Source organism: Aotus nancymaae, unplaced genomic scaffold (assembly GCF_030222135.1).
Source record: "Aotus nancymaae isolate 86718 unplaced genomic scaffold, 86718_ANA_hifiasm-v0.15.2.pri h1tg000018l, whole genome shotgun sequence".
Classification (NCBI taxonomy): domain Eukaryota; kingdom Metazoa; phylum Chordata; class Mammalia; order Primates; family Aotidae; genus Aotus; species Aotus nancymaae.
Window position 1 is genome coordinate 17,446,210 of NW_026988430.1, and position 15,814 is coordinate 17,462,023.

A 15,814-nucleotide genomic window follows, 5' to 3' on the forward strand; every position below is an offset into this window, starting at 1 on the left:
GGAGGGGAAGGGCAACCCCTAGGCAGGGTCAGCGTCTCAGTTGTTAACATTCCTGTGACATAAATTATTTTGACATCCATCCATCCATCCATCCTCAGAGAGCCTCGTCCAATCAGAAGCAGCACCATGGAGTCAGGCAACCCCAGTGAATCCTGGTGTTATAATATTCTGGGTCATCTTTAACCAGCTGGGGTTTGGGGTGAGAGGCTTGGGATAGGGAAGCACCGTGAAAATCAAAATACAGTCAGGCACTGCATAATGCCAATGTTTTGGTCAACAACAAACCTTAAAAAAAAGCAGCGGTCCCATAGGAGAGTACCATATTTTTACTGTAGTTTTTCTATGTTTAGATACATTTAGACACACAAGTACCACTGTGTTATAATTGCCTACAGTACTTAGTGCAGTAACATGCTGTGTCGGTTTGTAACCTAGGTGTGTAGTAGGCTATGCTATCTAGGTTTCTGTAAGTGTGCTCTATGATGGTCATACAATGATGAAATTGCCGCAAGACATATTTCTCATGACATATCCTCGTAGTTAATTGACACATGAAGGTATTTCAAAACCAACTTACTTTGCACTCATTTTATAACAGTAATACGTGCCATGCTGTCTTTTAGGAAAAGAGGTGTATTGTATAGAAGCACCAATAAAGGTTTATTTGTATATAAGCAATAAAAACTGATGTGGCCATTTTAATTTTTTAAAAATGTGGCCAAGCATCAAAGGAAAAGCTGAAGCACCAGACACCAGAAAGGGCAGGGGACGGTAGCCTTGCCACCAGGACAGAGAAAGATAGACAGTGTCCTTGGAGGGCACACCAGGTGTCCTTCCCTCCTGGGCATTCTCTGCACAAGGCTGTCTGAGAGAAACAGAGACAGAGAATGTCAGTCCATGGGCAACTTGGTCCTGTGCCCACGCCAAGGCTAAAGCTAAGTAGGGCACCTGGGTCACAGTCCCACCAAGACTGAAATGAGCTGGGAGGGACACTGGGCAGGTGAAACCACTGACTTCCCCCCACCAAAGGTATGGCAGATGACTCCCAAATCCAATGAGTAAAAGGAAACATCCCCAAATTAGGATGATTGCCCTGACAACTCAGAAGGGGAGTTCTCCCATCATGACCAGAGGTCTTCCCACATTATGATTTTTTTTTTTTCTTGAGACAGAGTTTTCACTCTTGTTGCCCAGGCTGGAGTGCAATGGCACAATCTCGGTTCACTGCAACCTCCACCTCCTGGGTTCAAGTGATTCTCCTGCGTCAGCCTCCCGAGTAGCTGGGATTACAGGCACTAACCACCAGGCCTGGCTAATTTTTTGTATTTCTGGTAGAGGCGGAGCTTCATTATGTTGGCCAGGCTGGTTTTGAACTCTTGACCTCGTGATTCACCCGCCTTAGCTCCCAAAGTGCTGGGCTTATGATTGTTTTTAACACTCCCCACCTTCCCACAGCTCTTAGAGTTCTCCCATCCTACAGTTAAGAAGAGAGATACCTGAGAAGTAAAATACTTATTTTGGTGTATACAGAAGAGCAGTATTCCAGGGGCACCAAGGCTATTGTTATTTTGCCATGCCTGCAAACAGGGGTAAGATTGCAAAGGTTTTCCAAACGATCTGAGCCTTTATATAGGATAGGGGTAAGGAGAATCAGGTGCAGGTTGGAAGAGGTGCATCTGTGTGCTGGGGCCCTCTAAGGGTGACTTTCTATGGTTGGAGAGGCAATATGTGACAAAGGTAACGGCTCTAGGCCTGGAATCTATCAAACAGGGAGAACAGTATTTGTCCTGCCAAACTCACAGGGTGCTTGTCAGAATCAAGTGAGATAAGACATTGGAAAACACTTTGCATATCCATGAGTCAGTCAGAGAATAGTAGCTGCTTTAACAAATGGGCCCAAATGTCAGAGGATTAACACAACACATGTTTATTCTCCCTGTCCCCACAGTCCATTGTGGGCTTCAAGCAGGCACTGAGACTTATTCCCTCTTGTGGCACCATCACCTTCAACATGTGTCTCTCAAGGTCACTGTGGAATGTGAAGAGGAGTATGGAGGACAGTGCAGGGAACACAGGCCTGCAAGTGACTTACATTACTTCCACCACATTCCATTGGCCAGAATGTAGTCACATCACTTTTCTCTAACTGCAGGGGAGTTTGGGAAACGTAGTCTTGCTGTCTCTAGGTGACAAAAATGAACTTGGTTTGGTAAGCACATACCATCACCTTGCCACATTTGTGGAAAACTCTCTGTGTGTACACTTTTCAAGTGCTGTTTAAATGTTAGGTATTCAAGGAGGTGAAATATCTTTACAAGAAGAGCAACAAAACACTGCTAAAGAGAAATTATAGATGACATGAACAAATGGAAAACCATTCCAACGCTCATGAATTGGAAGAATCAATATCGTTAAAATGTCCATACCACCCAAAGCAATCTACAGATTCAATGCTATTTCTATCAAACTACCAATGTCATTTTTCACAGAACTAGAAAAAGACTATTCTAAAATTCATATGGAACCAAAAAAGGGCCCGAATAGCCAAAGCAATCCTAAGTAACAAGAACCAAGCTGGAGGCATCACATTACCTAACTTCAAACTACAAGGCCACAGTAACCAAAACAGCATGGTACGAGTATAAAAATAGGCATATGAACAATGGAATAGAATAGAGAACCCAGAAATAAAGGTACATACCTACAGCCATCTGATCTTTAACAAAGTTGGCAAAAATAAGCAATGGGGAAAGGACTCTCTATTCAATAAATGGTGCTGGGATAACTGGCTAGCCATATGCGGAAGAATGAAACTGAACCACTACCCTTCCCCATATACAAAAATTAACTCAAGATAGATTAAAGATTTAAATGTAACACCTCAAACTATACGAATCCTAGGAAACACCATTCTAGGCATCGACCTTGGGAAATAATTTATGACTAAGTCCTCAAAAGCAATTGCAACAAAAACAAAAATTGACAATTGACTATTACTAGTAATAGTACTCCTCACAGTACCTAGGTGATGTGATCATCCATACTACAAACCTCAGTAACAATTAGTATACCAAGGTAACAAACCTGTGTATGTAACTCCTGAACCTAAAAGTTAAAATTTATTTTAAATAAATAAATAATTAATAATAATAATACCTAATTAGTAATATCCCACATTCCTGAATGCAGAGGAGGATCATAATAATGGATGCCATTTATCTAATTGACTGTTCGGAGTCATCAAGGATGTTAGACCTGCATATCATATATGAACAATGCTGAGTCACTTGAGACACAGGAAATATCCCATTTCTTTCTTTCATTTAATCAAATGAAAACCAGCTTCAACCTCTCATTTTGCAAGGTTAGGATGAATTCTAGCATCATTCTCTTGGAGTGCTTCCCCCTCCGTGGGAGTTTGTGAGAAGCTCAGGGTTTAAAAAGTCTAGGTAGTGGGAAAAGGCTGTGGTCTCCTGTCCACGGTGACTGCAGCCACCAGAACTGCTTGGCCAGGCTTGCAAGGTCCAGAGGGAGATAGAGCCTGCTTTGGGGGACATTCTCATGCTCTAGTGAAGATGGCTAGGTAGACCTTTGCTGTGGCATCAGAGGCACAGGGTTCAGTGCTTAGCCATCCTCATCTAATCTTTGCCACCACTGGTAAGCTTTGTCCCAGCAGGTCTGATTTTCCTCATTCCCTGGAACCCTATATATCCCTTGTGCCCTCATAGTCTTAGGGAATCCAGCCTCCACCCTTGGGCTGGACCACTCTCCTCTTTAAATGTATTAGCCTTCCTCTGCACCTTTTAGACAATCCACCTTGATTGGCTCAATCAGCTTGCCATGAACCTCAAATTCAAGTGCCTCCAGGGGCCAGGCAGAGGATGTAAATGAGTGAAACCGAGGCATGGGGAACTGCAAAGACCTAGAGAAGCTGTGTGACTCCACCCCCTATGGTTGTAACATGTGAGAAGAATGCAGGCCCAGTGTTCAAGAGAACAGATTGCCAGATTTTCAAGAGATGCCAGAAACCCAAACTGTTATGCAAAATCTCCTGACTTGTCAACGTTGGCAGCTAATTCATTGTTTTTTTGTTTTTAAGACACACGATACAAGCCCAAACAAAACACACAGCAAGCCAGATGTGGACCCAAGCCTGAGAGTTTGTTCTAGCTACCCAGATATTCAAAAACAAAATTTATTTGAAGTGGCCTCCCAGGGCTACTGGCAACCTCTCTATTTTTCTGTGAAACATAAAAACCCAACTTCCCTTGCAAAGCAAGGGGACCTGGGGCTCAGAAGACAAAGGCTTGGCTGCACTTCTGATGAGGGGAAAGGGAGGAAATCACATTTGTCACAGTTTTCAGTCTTTCTGTGCAGTATACGGCGGAAGAGAGAAAAGAAAGAGAAGGAAGGAAGGAAAAAAGGAAGGAAGGGAGGGAGAGACAAGAGGGAGGGAGGAAAAAGAAAGAAGACTTAGCACCAGCTAATTTTCTAATAACTCATTCTGCATTAACTCATTAAATCTTCATGCAAGGTGGAAATGCACAAATGGAGGAAAGACTGTAACCAACCTTCTTGCCAAGCTAAATGATTTCCTTGACAGTTTGGGGAGATGCTGCTCTGGCCAGCAGAGGGATCAGATGCTTAGATGCAGCTGTAACACCCTGTCCACTCTCATCCTGGAGAAGATTCAGGATCAGGCCTTGCCAGGCACAAGTGTCCCACAGGGGACATGTGAGAGCCAGGAAGTAAGTGGGGGCTTCAGGGATGTGGCCCCCATGGGCTTTGCATGGGTCTGAGGAAGGGCCAGACCATGAGCACCAACACATATGGTGGCTTGGCCTAAAAGTGTTTAACTCCTGGACTGCAATCTGCTGATTTTTAAATTTGTTATCACCATTCTACTTACTTCCAAAGGAATCTGAGGCAATTCAGATATAGATTAAATAGAACAGAAAGCAGGAGCACCAAAAAGGAGCCCAAAAGAGAGATCTCTGTCACTTGAGAGGAGCTAATTTTTGAGGCTGGGGCCCAAATCTGACTGTAAGTTTTATGATAGCCAAGTCAAAGAGGAACCCTTGCAGCACATGGTTTGTGTTGTCTGACAACTAGAGAATCCGCACTCACCTATAATGGCAAATTCTTAGTGGAAGCTAATTGCAAAGAGGAATTTATTGTGTGAGGAGTGTTTTCCATACTTCCTATCTGAGTCTGGCTCTGCCAAGAAACAAACACCAAGTTCAAGGATTTATTTGGGGAAACACTTGTGTGATAGAAATGGAGAGGGGTCTGGGGGAGCAGCTGTCAGACCCTGGTGCAAATTTGACTCCAAATGAAGGAGAAAAGGAAGAAGATCAGTGGAAATGCCTTGGACTGATGGGAGTCCAAGAAGAGCTCAGCAGGGCAATTGGAGAAGCTTGAGTGTCTCTTGGGGAGGGGCCTGCTTTAGAACCCCTGCTGTACTCTGTATTGGCTGGGAAGTGTGGCTCAGCAGAAAGTGATGGATTTCACAGCTGTCTTAGTCTGTTTGCATTGCTATAATATAAAAGAATACCTGCCAGGTGCAGTGGCTCACACCTATAATCCTAGCACTTTGGGGGGCTGAGGCAGGCAGATCATGAGGTCAGGAGTTTGAGACCAGCCTGGTCAACATAGTGAAACCCCATCTCTACTAAAAAAAATTAGCCAGGCGTGGCAGCAGGCGCCTGTATTCCCAGCTACTCTGGAGGCTGAGGCAGGATAATCATTTGAACCTAGAGACAAAAGTTGCAGTGAGCAGAGACCATGCCATTACACTCCAGCCTGGGTGATAAAATGAGACTCTGTCTCAAAAGAAAAAAAAAAAACCTGCAGCTGGGTAATTTAGAAAGAAAAGAGGTTTATTTGGCTCGCTGTTCTGTACAAGAAGCAGGGTTCCAGCATCTGCTTCTGATAAGGGGCTCAGGAATCTTCCACTCCTGGTGGAAGGGGAGCGAGTGTGGGCAGATCACATGCTGAGAGAGGAAGCAAGAGGAGGGGGAAGGTGCCAGCCTCTTTTTAACAACCAGTTCTCAGGGGAACGAATAGAACAAGAATTCACTACTGCGAGGATGGCATTCATGAGGCATCCACCTCCATAACCCAAACACTTCCCATTAGGCCCCACCTCCAACACTGGGGACCAAATTTCAACATGAGATTTGGAGGATCAAATATCCAAACCACTGCAACAGCACAGTGGCTGCGGACCCAGGTCCATTATAGCGGGAGATCAGCAAGGTAGATTCTCACAGCTACCACAATTCCCAAATGTCAGGTGCTTATTCTTGTACCACTTTTCTGGGATTTTTTTTTTCCATGGTAAAGAAAAAATTTATTCCAACACTTATTAAAATGGTAAGGAAGACTTATCCAAGACTATTGCCGTAGGAAAGAGAGAGTAGGCTCAACTTGAAATAAGGAAAAGCCAGTTGGGGATTTGAAGCCCATGGGCAGTGTGAGGGAATCAGTGGATGGAAAATTCCTAAGAGGAGACATCAAGGGTCGGGGTATTCTTGCTAAACTGAGCTAACAGGATTCTTGCTAGAGGAGGGTCAAATTCTTTTTTTGTTTTTTGTTTTGTTTTTGAGATGGAGTCTCATTCTGTTGCCAGGCTAGAGTGCTGTGGCTCGATCTCGGCTCACTGCCACCTCCACCTCCCAGGTTCAAGTGATTCTCCTGCCTCAGTCTCCCAAGTAGCCAGGACTACAGGTGCGTGCCACCACGTCCAGATAATTTTTGTATTTTTAGTAGAGATGGGGTTTCACCATGTTGGCCAGGTTGGTCTCCATCTCTTGACCTCGTGATCCGCCCACCTCGGCTTCCCAAAGTGCTGGGATTACAGGTGTTGAGCCACCATACCAGGCTGATGTGGGTCAAGTTCTTTTATATCAAAGGTGAGGGATGAAGGGCTTCAGCAGATATTAACAGTGACGGATTCCAACCTAAACTCATCTGGCAGGATTCTTGCTAAAACTGGGATGGGCAGGCCAAAGACGGGACAGGAGCCAAGGTTGAGGCCTAATCAAGAAGAGGGCTAAGAGAAGCCTGAGGAAGGTCTGGTCAAGGAGAGAGTCTTTGTTACCACTTGTCCTGGTATGTAACTGATACATTTCTTTAAGTGGACTTTAAGATTTTAGCTTTATACTTGAGTGGGAGACTACCAGAAAAGACAGGGTTCTGTAGGATTCAGAAAATAAATAAAAAAAATAAATAAGTTTTAGCTTCATGCATGGATTGAGGAACTATTAAAAATAATGGCAAAAACTGCAGTGACTTTTGCACCAACCTAATAGTTTATATGTATATGTATGTATTTTCTAGCATGCATTAAAATAAATGCATAACTCTTCAGATTCTAAGGTGTCTGTATACCACCTAAAATTGTCCTGCACAGCACCAATGGTACACACACTGCACTTGGGGAAATGCTGGTTTTACAAAGAACACAGAGACATGGAAGGAAAGGCTGTATTCCAGCCCTGGCTGCAAACTCTAAGTCGATTACTTTGGGCACCTCTTGAGGCTCAGAGAAGTGGCTAAAGACATTCTCAGGAGGAATGGGGTGGGACGAGGGTGAGGCTCAGTGGATTGAGTTTCCTCCCACCCCTACCACTGCCCAGATGTGGAGCTGGACCTCCAGAGGAGCGTGCAGGCTGTTATCCGTGAGCTAAGCACCCAGGCCCCTGCCCTGCAGAACAACCAAGGTAAGAGCCAGCTAGCGGCCGGCAGCTGCTTCCCCTGACCTCCATCCTACCCCAGCCAGCTCCACATGCACAACCAGGAAAGGGACCCGGCCTGGAGCTCATGGGGCAAGGGCCTTCTAGTAAAACCCCTTTCCTGCTGGAAATACTTAGAGCCTAAAGGACTGAGAAGACTTCTTTGCTCCCTAGTTCAGCCCTCCCGGCAACTGCCACAGAGCACAGGGGATCTGCCACCCTCGTTCACCCCTTTGTTTGTTTTGGGGATGGAGTCTCATTCTGTTGCCCAGGCTGGAGTGTAGTGGCACAAACTCGGCTCACTGCAACCTCTGCCTCCCAGGTCCAAGTGATTCTCCTGCCTCAGCCTCCTGAGTAGCTGGGATTACAGGCGTGCACCACCACAGCCGGCTAATTTTTTATTTTTAGTAGAGACTGTGCTTCGTCATGTTTGCCAGGCTGGTCTTGAACTCCTGACTTCAAGTGATCTACCTGCCTCTGCCTCCCAAAGTGCTGGGATTACAGGCATGAGCCACCGCACCCCACCTGCCACCCTCTTTCTTAACCACCTTCCCTAGGTCCACTTCCAAACCTAATTCCCCTCGGTACTCCAGGCCTGCAGGACTTCCAGAATGTGGCTGGGGACACACCTGCAAGCACTGCTGCTCTGTGCCACATGACACACACCTGTCCCCATTTGTGTCCCACCTGCCTTCATTTCTTCCCTGGGAGTCCAAGAAGGGCTGCAGATCAGAACTACCCCCATGGAAGGAGCCCACGCAGGCGCACCTGGATCAAGCACTAGTGGCGGAGTCAGACCTGCGGCTGGTCAGAGCTGCAGCTGGGGCTCCAGGGCTCAGGGTCCTACTCATAGGGGTCTCCTCTAAGAGCCCCCTGCCCACCTGGCCATGCTGGGCTACCCTTTCTCCTGGCCCAGGCATGTGGAGGTGGTCCCTGCACAAGAAGGTCGAGCGAGATCCTAGTAAGAGCCCGGCACTGGTTCGCATTCTGCTCAGAGAACTGGAGAAGGTGAGTTCCTGGACCTCCGGGAGGAAAACGGAGATGAAGGGAAGAGAGGGGCCAGTTGGGCAGGGACTCAGTCCTGGCAGCTCTGTGTCTCCCAAGCTTTGATCGCCTGCATGATTTTTACCATATGCATCTCCCTCCTGTACTTTTACATGAGCAATATTTTCTTTACATCGATTCCCACTGTTTTACTTGAATAAACACCTTTCAAAAAGAAGCGCCATAACACAATCAGAAATGGAAAACCTGTATCACTTGTCAGAAACAGAAGATACCTATAAACATAAATATATGACTATTGACATTTCTCAAAATTATCCTCGGACCACATAAATTATCCTCCACACTACCCAATGTTCTGCTTGCAACTATTTGGGAAACACTGCGCTCCAAGCTGGGGCTTGTTTGTTGCTTTGCTGCGGCTCCTTCCCTGATGGAATTTGGCCCCTCCCCTGCAGAGCTCTCTGAGGCCCCTCCTGCTCCCACACCCTCCCTGAGGGGCTCCCGCACCTGTGTGCCTTCCCCTCCCTGCTCTCTATCCAGAGCAGACAATGGCCCTTTGCTCTCCTCCTGGCTACCTTCCACCCTATCTCCTGCCCACCCCCAGTCTAGACTACCTCCTGCTAGGAGTGGGGAGTCCCCCGGCCCAATACCTGTCATGTGATCTGTTTTCAGGCGGAAAGCGAGGACCTCCGGCATGTCATCATTCCCTTGCTGCACACTGTGATGTACGTGCTTACCAAGGTGAGCTGGGGGCTGAAGTCAAGGTGGTAGTGGTGACCTGCATGTGGCTGAGCCGGATGCTGTCCTTTCTCCTTAGAGGGCAGTCAGTCTCTGCCAGGATGAGCCTAGAAAATCCCTTGGACTGCCTGCCCTAAACTGGCTTCTAAGCACTAGCCACCCCCTTTCCCTCCTATATAGAGAGATAAATTTGGAGAGACAATGGCCTTGAATGGCAGGATAAGGTCTTTGGGTTTGCTCATGTGTGCAATGCAACAGGAGACATCACTGATCCCTACACAGAGAAGAGACACGATACAGACGTGGTTACTGTCTCGGGAAGAGTTATTGGGAGCTGGGTATTGTTGCAGGGGTGGGAGTGGTGGTGAAGAGTCAGGAAGGGCAAGTCTGGGGTTGCTGGAGAGTCCACGGTCAAGATGTGGCTTAGCTCCAGCAGAGGCAGAGGGCACACTGAGGTGGGGAGGGCAGGCTCTGGGGTACTGCGGAGTATCTCAGGCCTGTGGGAGGTAAGGATGAGCAAAGGAGGCTGAAGAAGTGCCTCCAAGGTTTTGAGCCTGGAGGACCGCAGTAATGTGCTTCTCTGATGGAGCAGAAGGGCGGTGGGGGTGCGTGGATGGAGTTGATTTGCTTGCAGAACTTGTTGCAATGAATTTTTGTCTTGGTAAGTTGGAGCGGGGAGAGAAAACGATGTCTTACAGGTACTTGGGAAGAGGCTGGAAGGTGTGGGTTTGGGAGAGAGCTGTGAGCCCAGGTCTGGCTGTCAGGTCTGACCTTCTACCCCTTCTTCCAAGCCCCTCCCCAGAAACTCCCACAGGACCCTTCACCTCTCCCTCCCTCCCCGCTCTCATTCAGGCCACAGGAATCACAGAGGAGCTCTACCAGAGAACATATGCCTTTTGCACAAGATTGCTGACCCTGCCCACCCCCTACTGCACAGTCGCCTTGGACTGCGCGACAAGGCTGAAAACGGAGACGGCCGTCCCAGGTAAGAGCCTCTGGGCATCTTTGTTCCCCACGCTACACCTCCAACACTGCCCAAGGTCTTAACTTTTTCTCCAGGATACCAGGGAGCTCAAAACCCTCCACACCTTCTGTAAGAAGGTGGAGAATGGGAATCAGAGACTTGGGGGCTGGTTGACCAAAGTGGCCTGGTTTGCAGGGACACTGTACCAAAGGATGGTCATTGCCGAACAGAACTTGATGAATGAACCATATCCCTACCAAGAGAGGTGAGTGGCCCCAGAAAAACTGCTACCTTCAGCCTCCTAAAAGTTCCATGGCTTTAGTGACTCCTCCCTGGCAGGAGGACAAAAGAGGAGGCTGGATTAAGCAGAGCCCTAGCAGACCTCCCCAGCCATGACATTTGTCCAGCAGTGGAGTGTGTTTGCAATTCAAGGTTGGCGCGCCATATTGTTTTCTGGACACCACTGACAGCAGGATAGGTCTTTCTTCTCAGGTTGGATTCGAAGCTACCCTGCTCACATGCAGAACGTGGACATGGCCTTGTGGCCACTCTGGAGCTCTGATCCACCTCCATCCTGCCCTTGGCCATGATCCAGCATCCTTCCAGCCAGGCAGCTGGAGGAGACTCCAGAATAGCCAGAGCGGAGGAGCTCAGGTGCAAGTGCACAATGAAGCCTGAGGGCTTCCATGGGGGATGCCCAGCCCCTTAGATAAGACTGAGGAAGTGTCCCCCTGCTCCTGTTGGGGATGAAATTGGGAGTGGCACCTACCTTTTCTGCAGGCACCTCCACTAACTTGGCTCTGAAAGGCACAGCTTGAGCTTGGGGTGTGAGGTGCTGTGTTCATGAAGGATGCATGGAGGCCCAGGGCACCCAGAGGACTTTGCATGAAAGAGGTGGGGAGACATGGTGGGAGAGGAGGAGGGAGTAGGGGAGGTCGGTTCTCTGGTGTGATAAGGGTGATGAGAGAAGGTGGGATTCCCTCAGGGTTCAGAGCTCCAGTTCTGGCAGGAAGGATTTAGGGTCCCTCCTAGAAGGTGACCTGGTCACTGGGCCAGGATGCTGAGAGAGGGAGCAGAATTGAGGCTAGAACTTTCCTAGACACGGGACTAGGCCTGCTTTCCTCTGTGGACAGTGGATTAGAGCTGCCCCTCAAGAAGGGCTGTGCATGCTCTTATTTGCCACAGTCCTCACCACTCCCTATTGTCATCCCCCCAGAGACTTCTGAATTGAAGACTCCTCTTTCTAGCAGAATTAAATTACTTGGAGGTGCTACACAGCTCTGAGGTGCCCATCTGGTGGCCCCTCTCCCATTAGTTACTATTAATCCCACCCCTCCCCTCTGCCTCTGCCCTCAGAGTGTTCCTCTTCGTGGATCCTGAGCTGGTGTCTGCCTCTGTGTGCAGTGCTCTGCTACTGGAGATCGAGGCAGCCCAGGTGCAGCAGACACCAGAGGCCTGCATGCGCCACGTGGTCTCCCATGCCCTGCAGGCGGCTCTGGGGGAGGCCTGCCATGCAGGTGCTCTGCACAGGAAGCTGCAGGTAATGGCCCTGCCTGTAGCCCCTTGTCGGGTCCAGCCCTGCATACCCATACCAGTCACTCACCCTGCTCTTCCTCCTTCTCCTGTTTCACATCACCTTTTTCCCCAAATCAAAAATTAATACATTTTGGCTGGATACGGTGGCTCACAACTGTAATCCCAGCATTTTGGGAGGCCGAGTTGGGTATATCACCTGAAGTCAGGAGTTCGAGACCAGCCTGACCAACATGGTGAAACCCTGTCTCTACTAAAAATAGAAAAATTAGCCAAGTGTGGTGGCACATGCCTGTAATCCCAGCTACTCAGGAGGCTGACGCAGGAGAATCTTTTGAACCCTGGAGGTAGAGGTTGCAGTGAGCCAAGATCATGCCACTGCACGCCAGCCTGAGCAACAGAGCAAGACTACATTTCAAAATAATAAGAAGAAGTTATAAGGCAATGTCAGTATTCCTAGCAGCAGGGTGAATGAGTGTCTCAGTCCCAAAAGCAGGAATCTGTGTCACCACAACAGTGGCTACTACATCATCTCACTCGGAGTCAAAGCCAAAGTCACTGCAATGACCTATAAGAGCCTGGGGCGGTAGCTCATGCCTATAATCCCAGATACTTGAGAGGGCAAGGTAGGAGGATTGCTTGAGGCCAGGAGTTTGAGACCAGCCTGGGAAACATAGCAAAACCCCATTTCTACACATGATAATAATTTTTTAAAAGCCAGGTGTAGTGACATGTGTTTGCAGTCCCAGCTACTCAGAAGGCAAGAGGATCACTTGAGCCAAGTTCAAGGCAGCAGTGAGCTTTGATTGTACCACTGCACTCTAGCCTGGGCAACAGAGAGACACCCCATCTCTAAAAACCAAAATAAACTGTCTCCAAGAACCTCATCTTGAGGGCCTTGACCTGTCCCCACCTCTCTTCGTTTTCTCTCTGGCCTGTCTCCTAACTTTCCCTTTCATTTCCTCTGCTCCAGCTATACAAGCCTTCTAATTTTTCTCCCAACACGCGCAGGCCTGACACCCTTGCACCCAGGGCCTTTGTGCATGCTGCTCCCTGTGCTTGGAATGTTCTCTTGGATACCTGCGTGGCTCACTCTTTTGCTTCCTTTAAGTCTTTCCTTAAAAGTCACTTTCTTAGGGAGGCTCCCCAGATGACAAAATCTAAATGATTTAGCCTCTCCCTCAAGTTCCACATCCTCCTTCTCTGCTTTATTTTGTCTTTGGTGCTTATTGTTATTTATTATACAATAATTTTTACTTATCTTGTTGATTGCCTGCTCCTTCTGCCATATACATACTATAATAGGAGCTCCCATTTTTTTTTTCTGAGATGGAGTCTCACTCTCTCGCCCAGGCTGGAGTGCAATGGAGTGATCTCAGCTCACTGCATCCTCCACCTCCTGGGTTCAAGCGATTCTCCTGCCTCAGCCTCCTGAGTAGCTGGGATGACAGGAACACCCCACCACACCCAGCTAATTTTTGTATTTTTAGCAGAGACAGGGTTTTACCATGTTGATCAGGCTGGTCTTGAACTCCTGACCTCAGGTGATCTACCCTCCTTGGCCTCCCAAAGTGCTGGGATTACAGGCGTGAGCCACTGTGCCTGGCCCCCAAATTTTTGTCCATTTTGTTTGCTGCTGTATCCCAGCTCCTAGAACAAGCCTGGTGCAGTGAGCTGTACCAAGTGCTGGAGATGCAGTTATGAACAAAACAGACAAAACTCCCTGCCTTCCTGAAGTTCAGTCTAGTGGTGATCCAAGTGCTGGGTGACACTTTCAGACGGTGGGTGTCAGTGGCCACCTCTGCCCCTCTGGGTAACAGATGTTGCAGACCTGCAGTCTCCCCATAATGGGGTATGAGAGGCAGACGGGACCCCCCACATGCAGGGCAGGAGTGGGGCCCTGGATGTGAGATCCAGAAGCCTTTGGGGGAAGCTCCTGCCGGTCCCCCAGGGAAAGTGGGGATGTGTCACCTTGGGCTACCAGAGCCCTTCGGACTTGGCTTAGGAGCTAGGGTGCATAGGTGCTGGGCCAAGGCCCAGGCTCTGACACCCCTCCCTGACAGGACAGCTCCCCCCGCACCCTGGAGCACTATTTCCATGCTGTGGTGGCTGCTGTGGAGCAGATGGCCAGCGAGGCCAGCCCGAGCCGGGCGGGACACGTGGAGAGGCTGGAGGAGATTTACTGCTCGCTGCTGGGGCCAGCGGCGGGGCACTGCTGCGGTAAGCGACGGGATGATGGGGGACCCTGCCAAGGGCCCCGCAGGGGTAGCTCACTGCACCGAAGGGGGTGCCAGAGAGCAGCGCTGGACCTGCCTCTGTCTGTGTGCCTGGCCAACTCCTAAGAGCCTGAGGACTGGGGACAGCCCAGGGATTTGGCAGGACCAGGACTAAGAAGGCGGGTAATTAGGCCGGGTGTAGTGGCTCACGCTGGTAATCCCAACACTATGGGAGGCCAAGGCAGGCGGATCACCTGAGGTCAGGAGTTCAAGACCAGTCTAACCAACACAGTGAAACCCCGTCTCTACTAAAAATGAAAAAAGAAAAAAAATTAGCCGAAAGTGGTGGTGGGCACCTGTAATCCCAGCTACTTGGGAGGCTGAGGCAGGAGCATCACTTGAACCCGGGAGGCAGAGGTTGCAGTGAGCCAAGATGGCACCTCTGCACTCTAGCCTGGGCGACAGAGTGAGACTCTGTCTCAAAAAAAAAAAAAAAAAGAAGGCAGGTAATTTAGTCATGATAACAGCTGACACCCCCAGAGCCCCTACTATATATACCCCAGCCGCAGTTCTAATCAGTTTACATATATTTAAATATATGCCTATACTGTATTAAATCAATGAAACCTCAAAGGCAACTTATGAGATAGAAATGATTATCTCCACTTTACAGCACATGAAACTGAGTTAGAAAGAGGTTAAATATCTTACCCAAGATCACCCAAGGCAGTAAGTAGCAAAGCCAGGCTGTCTAGTTCACCACTCTGTTGTAGTAATCAAAAGAGTTGATCGTACAAAGACCAGAGCATCTAAAAGAACAGAGGAGTCAACATCGTTTATATCTGGTATCATAGATTTTTATTCCTCACACTTCCTATTTGCACATTTATAAGATATCGCCTTATCTTATGCAAGGCATTATAGGTAAGATAATGCCTACCCTGACACAAGCCCCATGTAGATGGGGGCATCTGAAATAGACTAGAGAAACGTCCCAAATACGTGTTTCCTGGCTGTTGTAGGGTGGTTCTGATTTGGGTCCTGTTTCATGGTCACCCAAAATATCATGGAATGTGTCAGCCTGCATGTCCCAGATATGCACGGTCACTGATCGTGCACCTGTAGTTGTGCCCAGGAGATCAAGGCTGCAGTGAGCCATGATCACACCACTGCATAAGGCATGGGGTTAAGGACTGGAATCCACTGGAAGAGGTTAGTGGGCCAGGCCCTGGGTTTGAACTTGGCAGCCCAGGTTGGGTGGAGGCCACAGAAGTTGGGTGAGGTGGGCAGGATAAAAACTGCCTAAAGACTCCATCTTCGCAGTTTTCTACTCTTTTGCTTTAACATTCTGCACTGCCTCTGATCCCACATGGAAAAGGCTGCTCCCTGCTTCTCTAGAAACTGGGACAAACTCTGGGGCCAATCTCCCTTTGCTCCTCTATGGCCCCTTGCTGACATTCACCAGTGATTGCCTGGATCAGGCAAGACCATCTGGGCTGCCCCCAAGCCACATCCAGGGACACCTGTCTCCTGCCCAGACCTGCCCTGTGAATTTGCTTTGTTTTGTTTTGTTTTGAGATGGGGTCTCACTCTGTCATCCAGGCTGGAGTGCGGTGGCT

The 15,814-nt window shown here is 48.6% G+C and overlaps 1 protein-coding gene and 1 long non-coding RNA gene across 9 annotated transcripts in view; one reads left to right on the top strand and one right to left on the bottom strand.

The window, feature by feature from the left end:
- Window positions 1-15,814, bottom strand: part of LOC135275760 (uncharacterized) — a 126,404-nt gene that overhangs the window by 29,978 nt on the left and 80,612 nt on the right. Inside the window, exon 3 of the long non-coding RNA XR_010343338.1 lies at window positions 14,907-15,004. This is a non-coding gene — a long non-coding RNA (uncharacterized LOC135275760). The remainder of the gene's footprint in view (window positions 1-14,906; window positions 15,005-15,814) is intronic.
- PIK3R6 (phosphoinositide-3-kinase regulatory subunit 6) overlaps window positions 1-15,814 on the top strand; it is a 66,279-nt gene that overhangs the window by 20,039 nt on the left and 30,426 nt on the right. For 3 of the 8 annotated variants that reach the window (XM_012457579.2, XM_021674724.2, XM_064378319.1), the window contains 7 exons: window positions 7,641-7,724; window positions 8,653-8,744; window positions 9,417-9,485; window positions 10,335-10,467; window positions 10,642-10,711; window positions 11,803-11,986; window positions 14,043-14,199. In XM_012457579.2, coding sequence (XP_012313002.2) covers window positions 7,641-7,724; window positions 8,653-8,744; window positions 9,417-9,485; window positions 10,335-10,467; window positions 10,642-10,711; window positions 11,803-11,986; window positions 14,043-14,199 — 789 coding nt within the window. Of the gene's footprint in view, window positions 1-6,631; window positions 6,730-6,979; window positions 7,114-7,640; window positions 7,725-8,293; window positions 8,745-9,416; window positions 9,486-10,334; window positions 10,468-10,641; window positions 10,712-11,050; window positions 11,341-11,802; window positions 11,987-14,042; window positions 14,200-15,814 lie in introns of those variants that run through there. The other 5 variants (XM_064378320.1, XM_064378321.1, XM_012457580.2 and 2 more) reach the window with 5 other exon arrangements.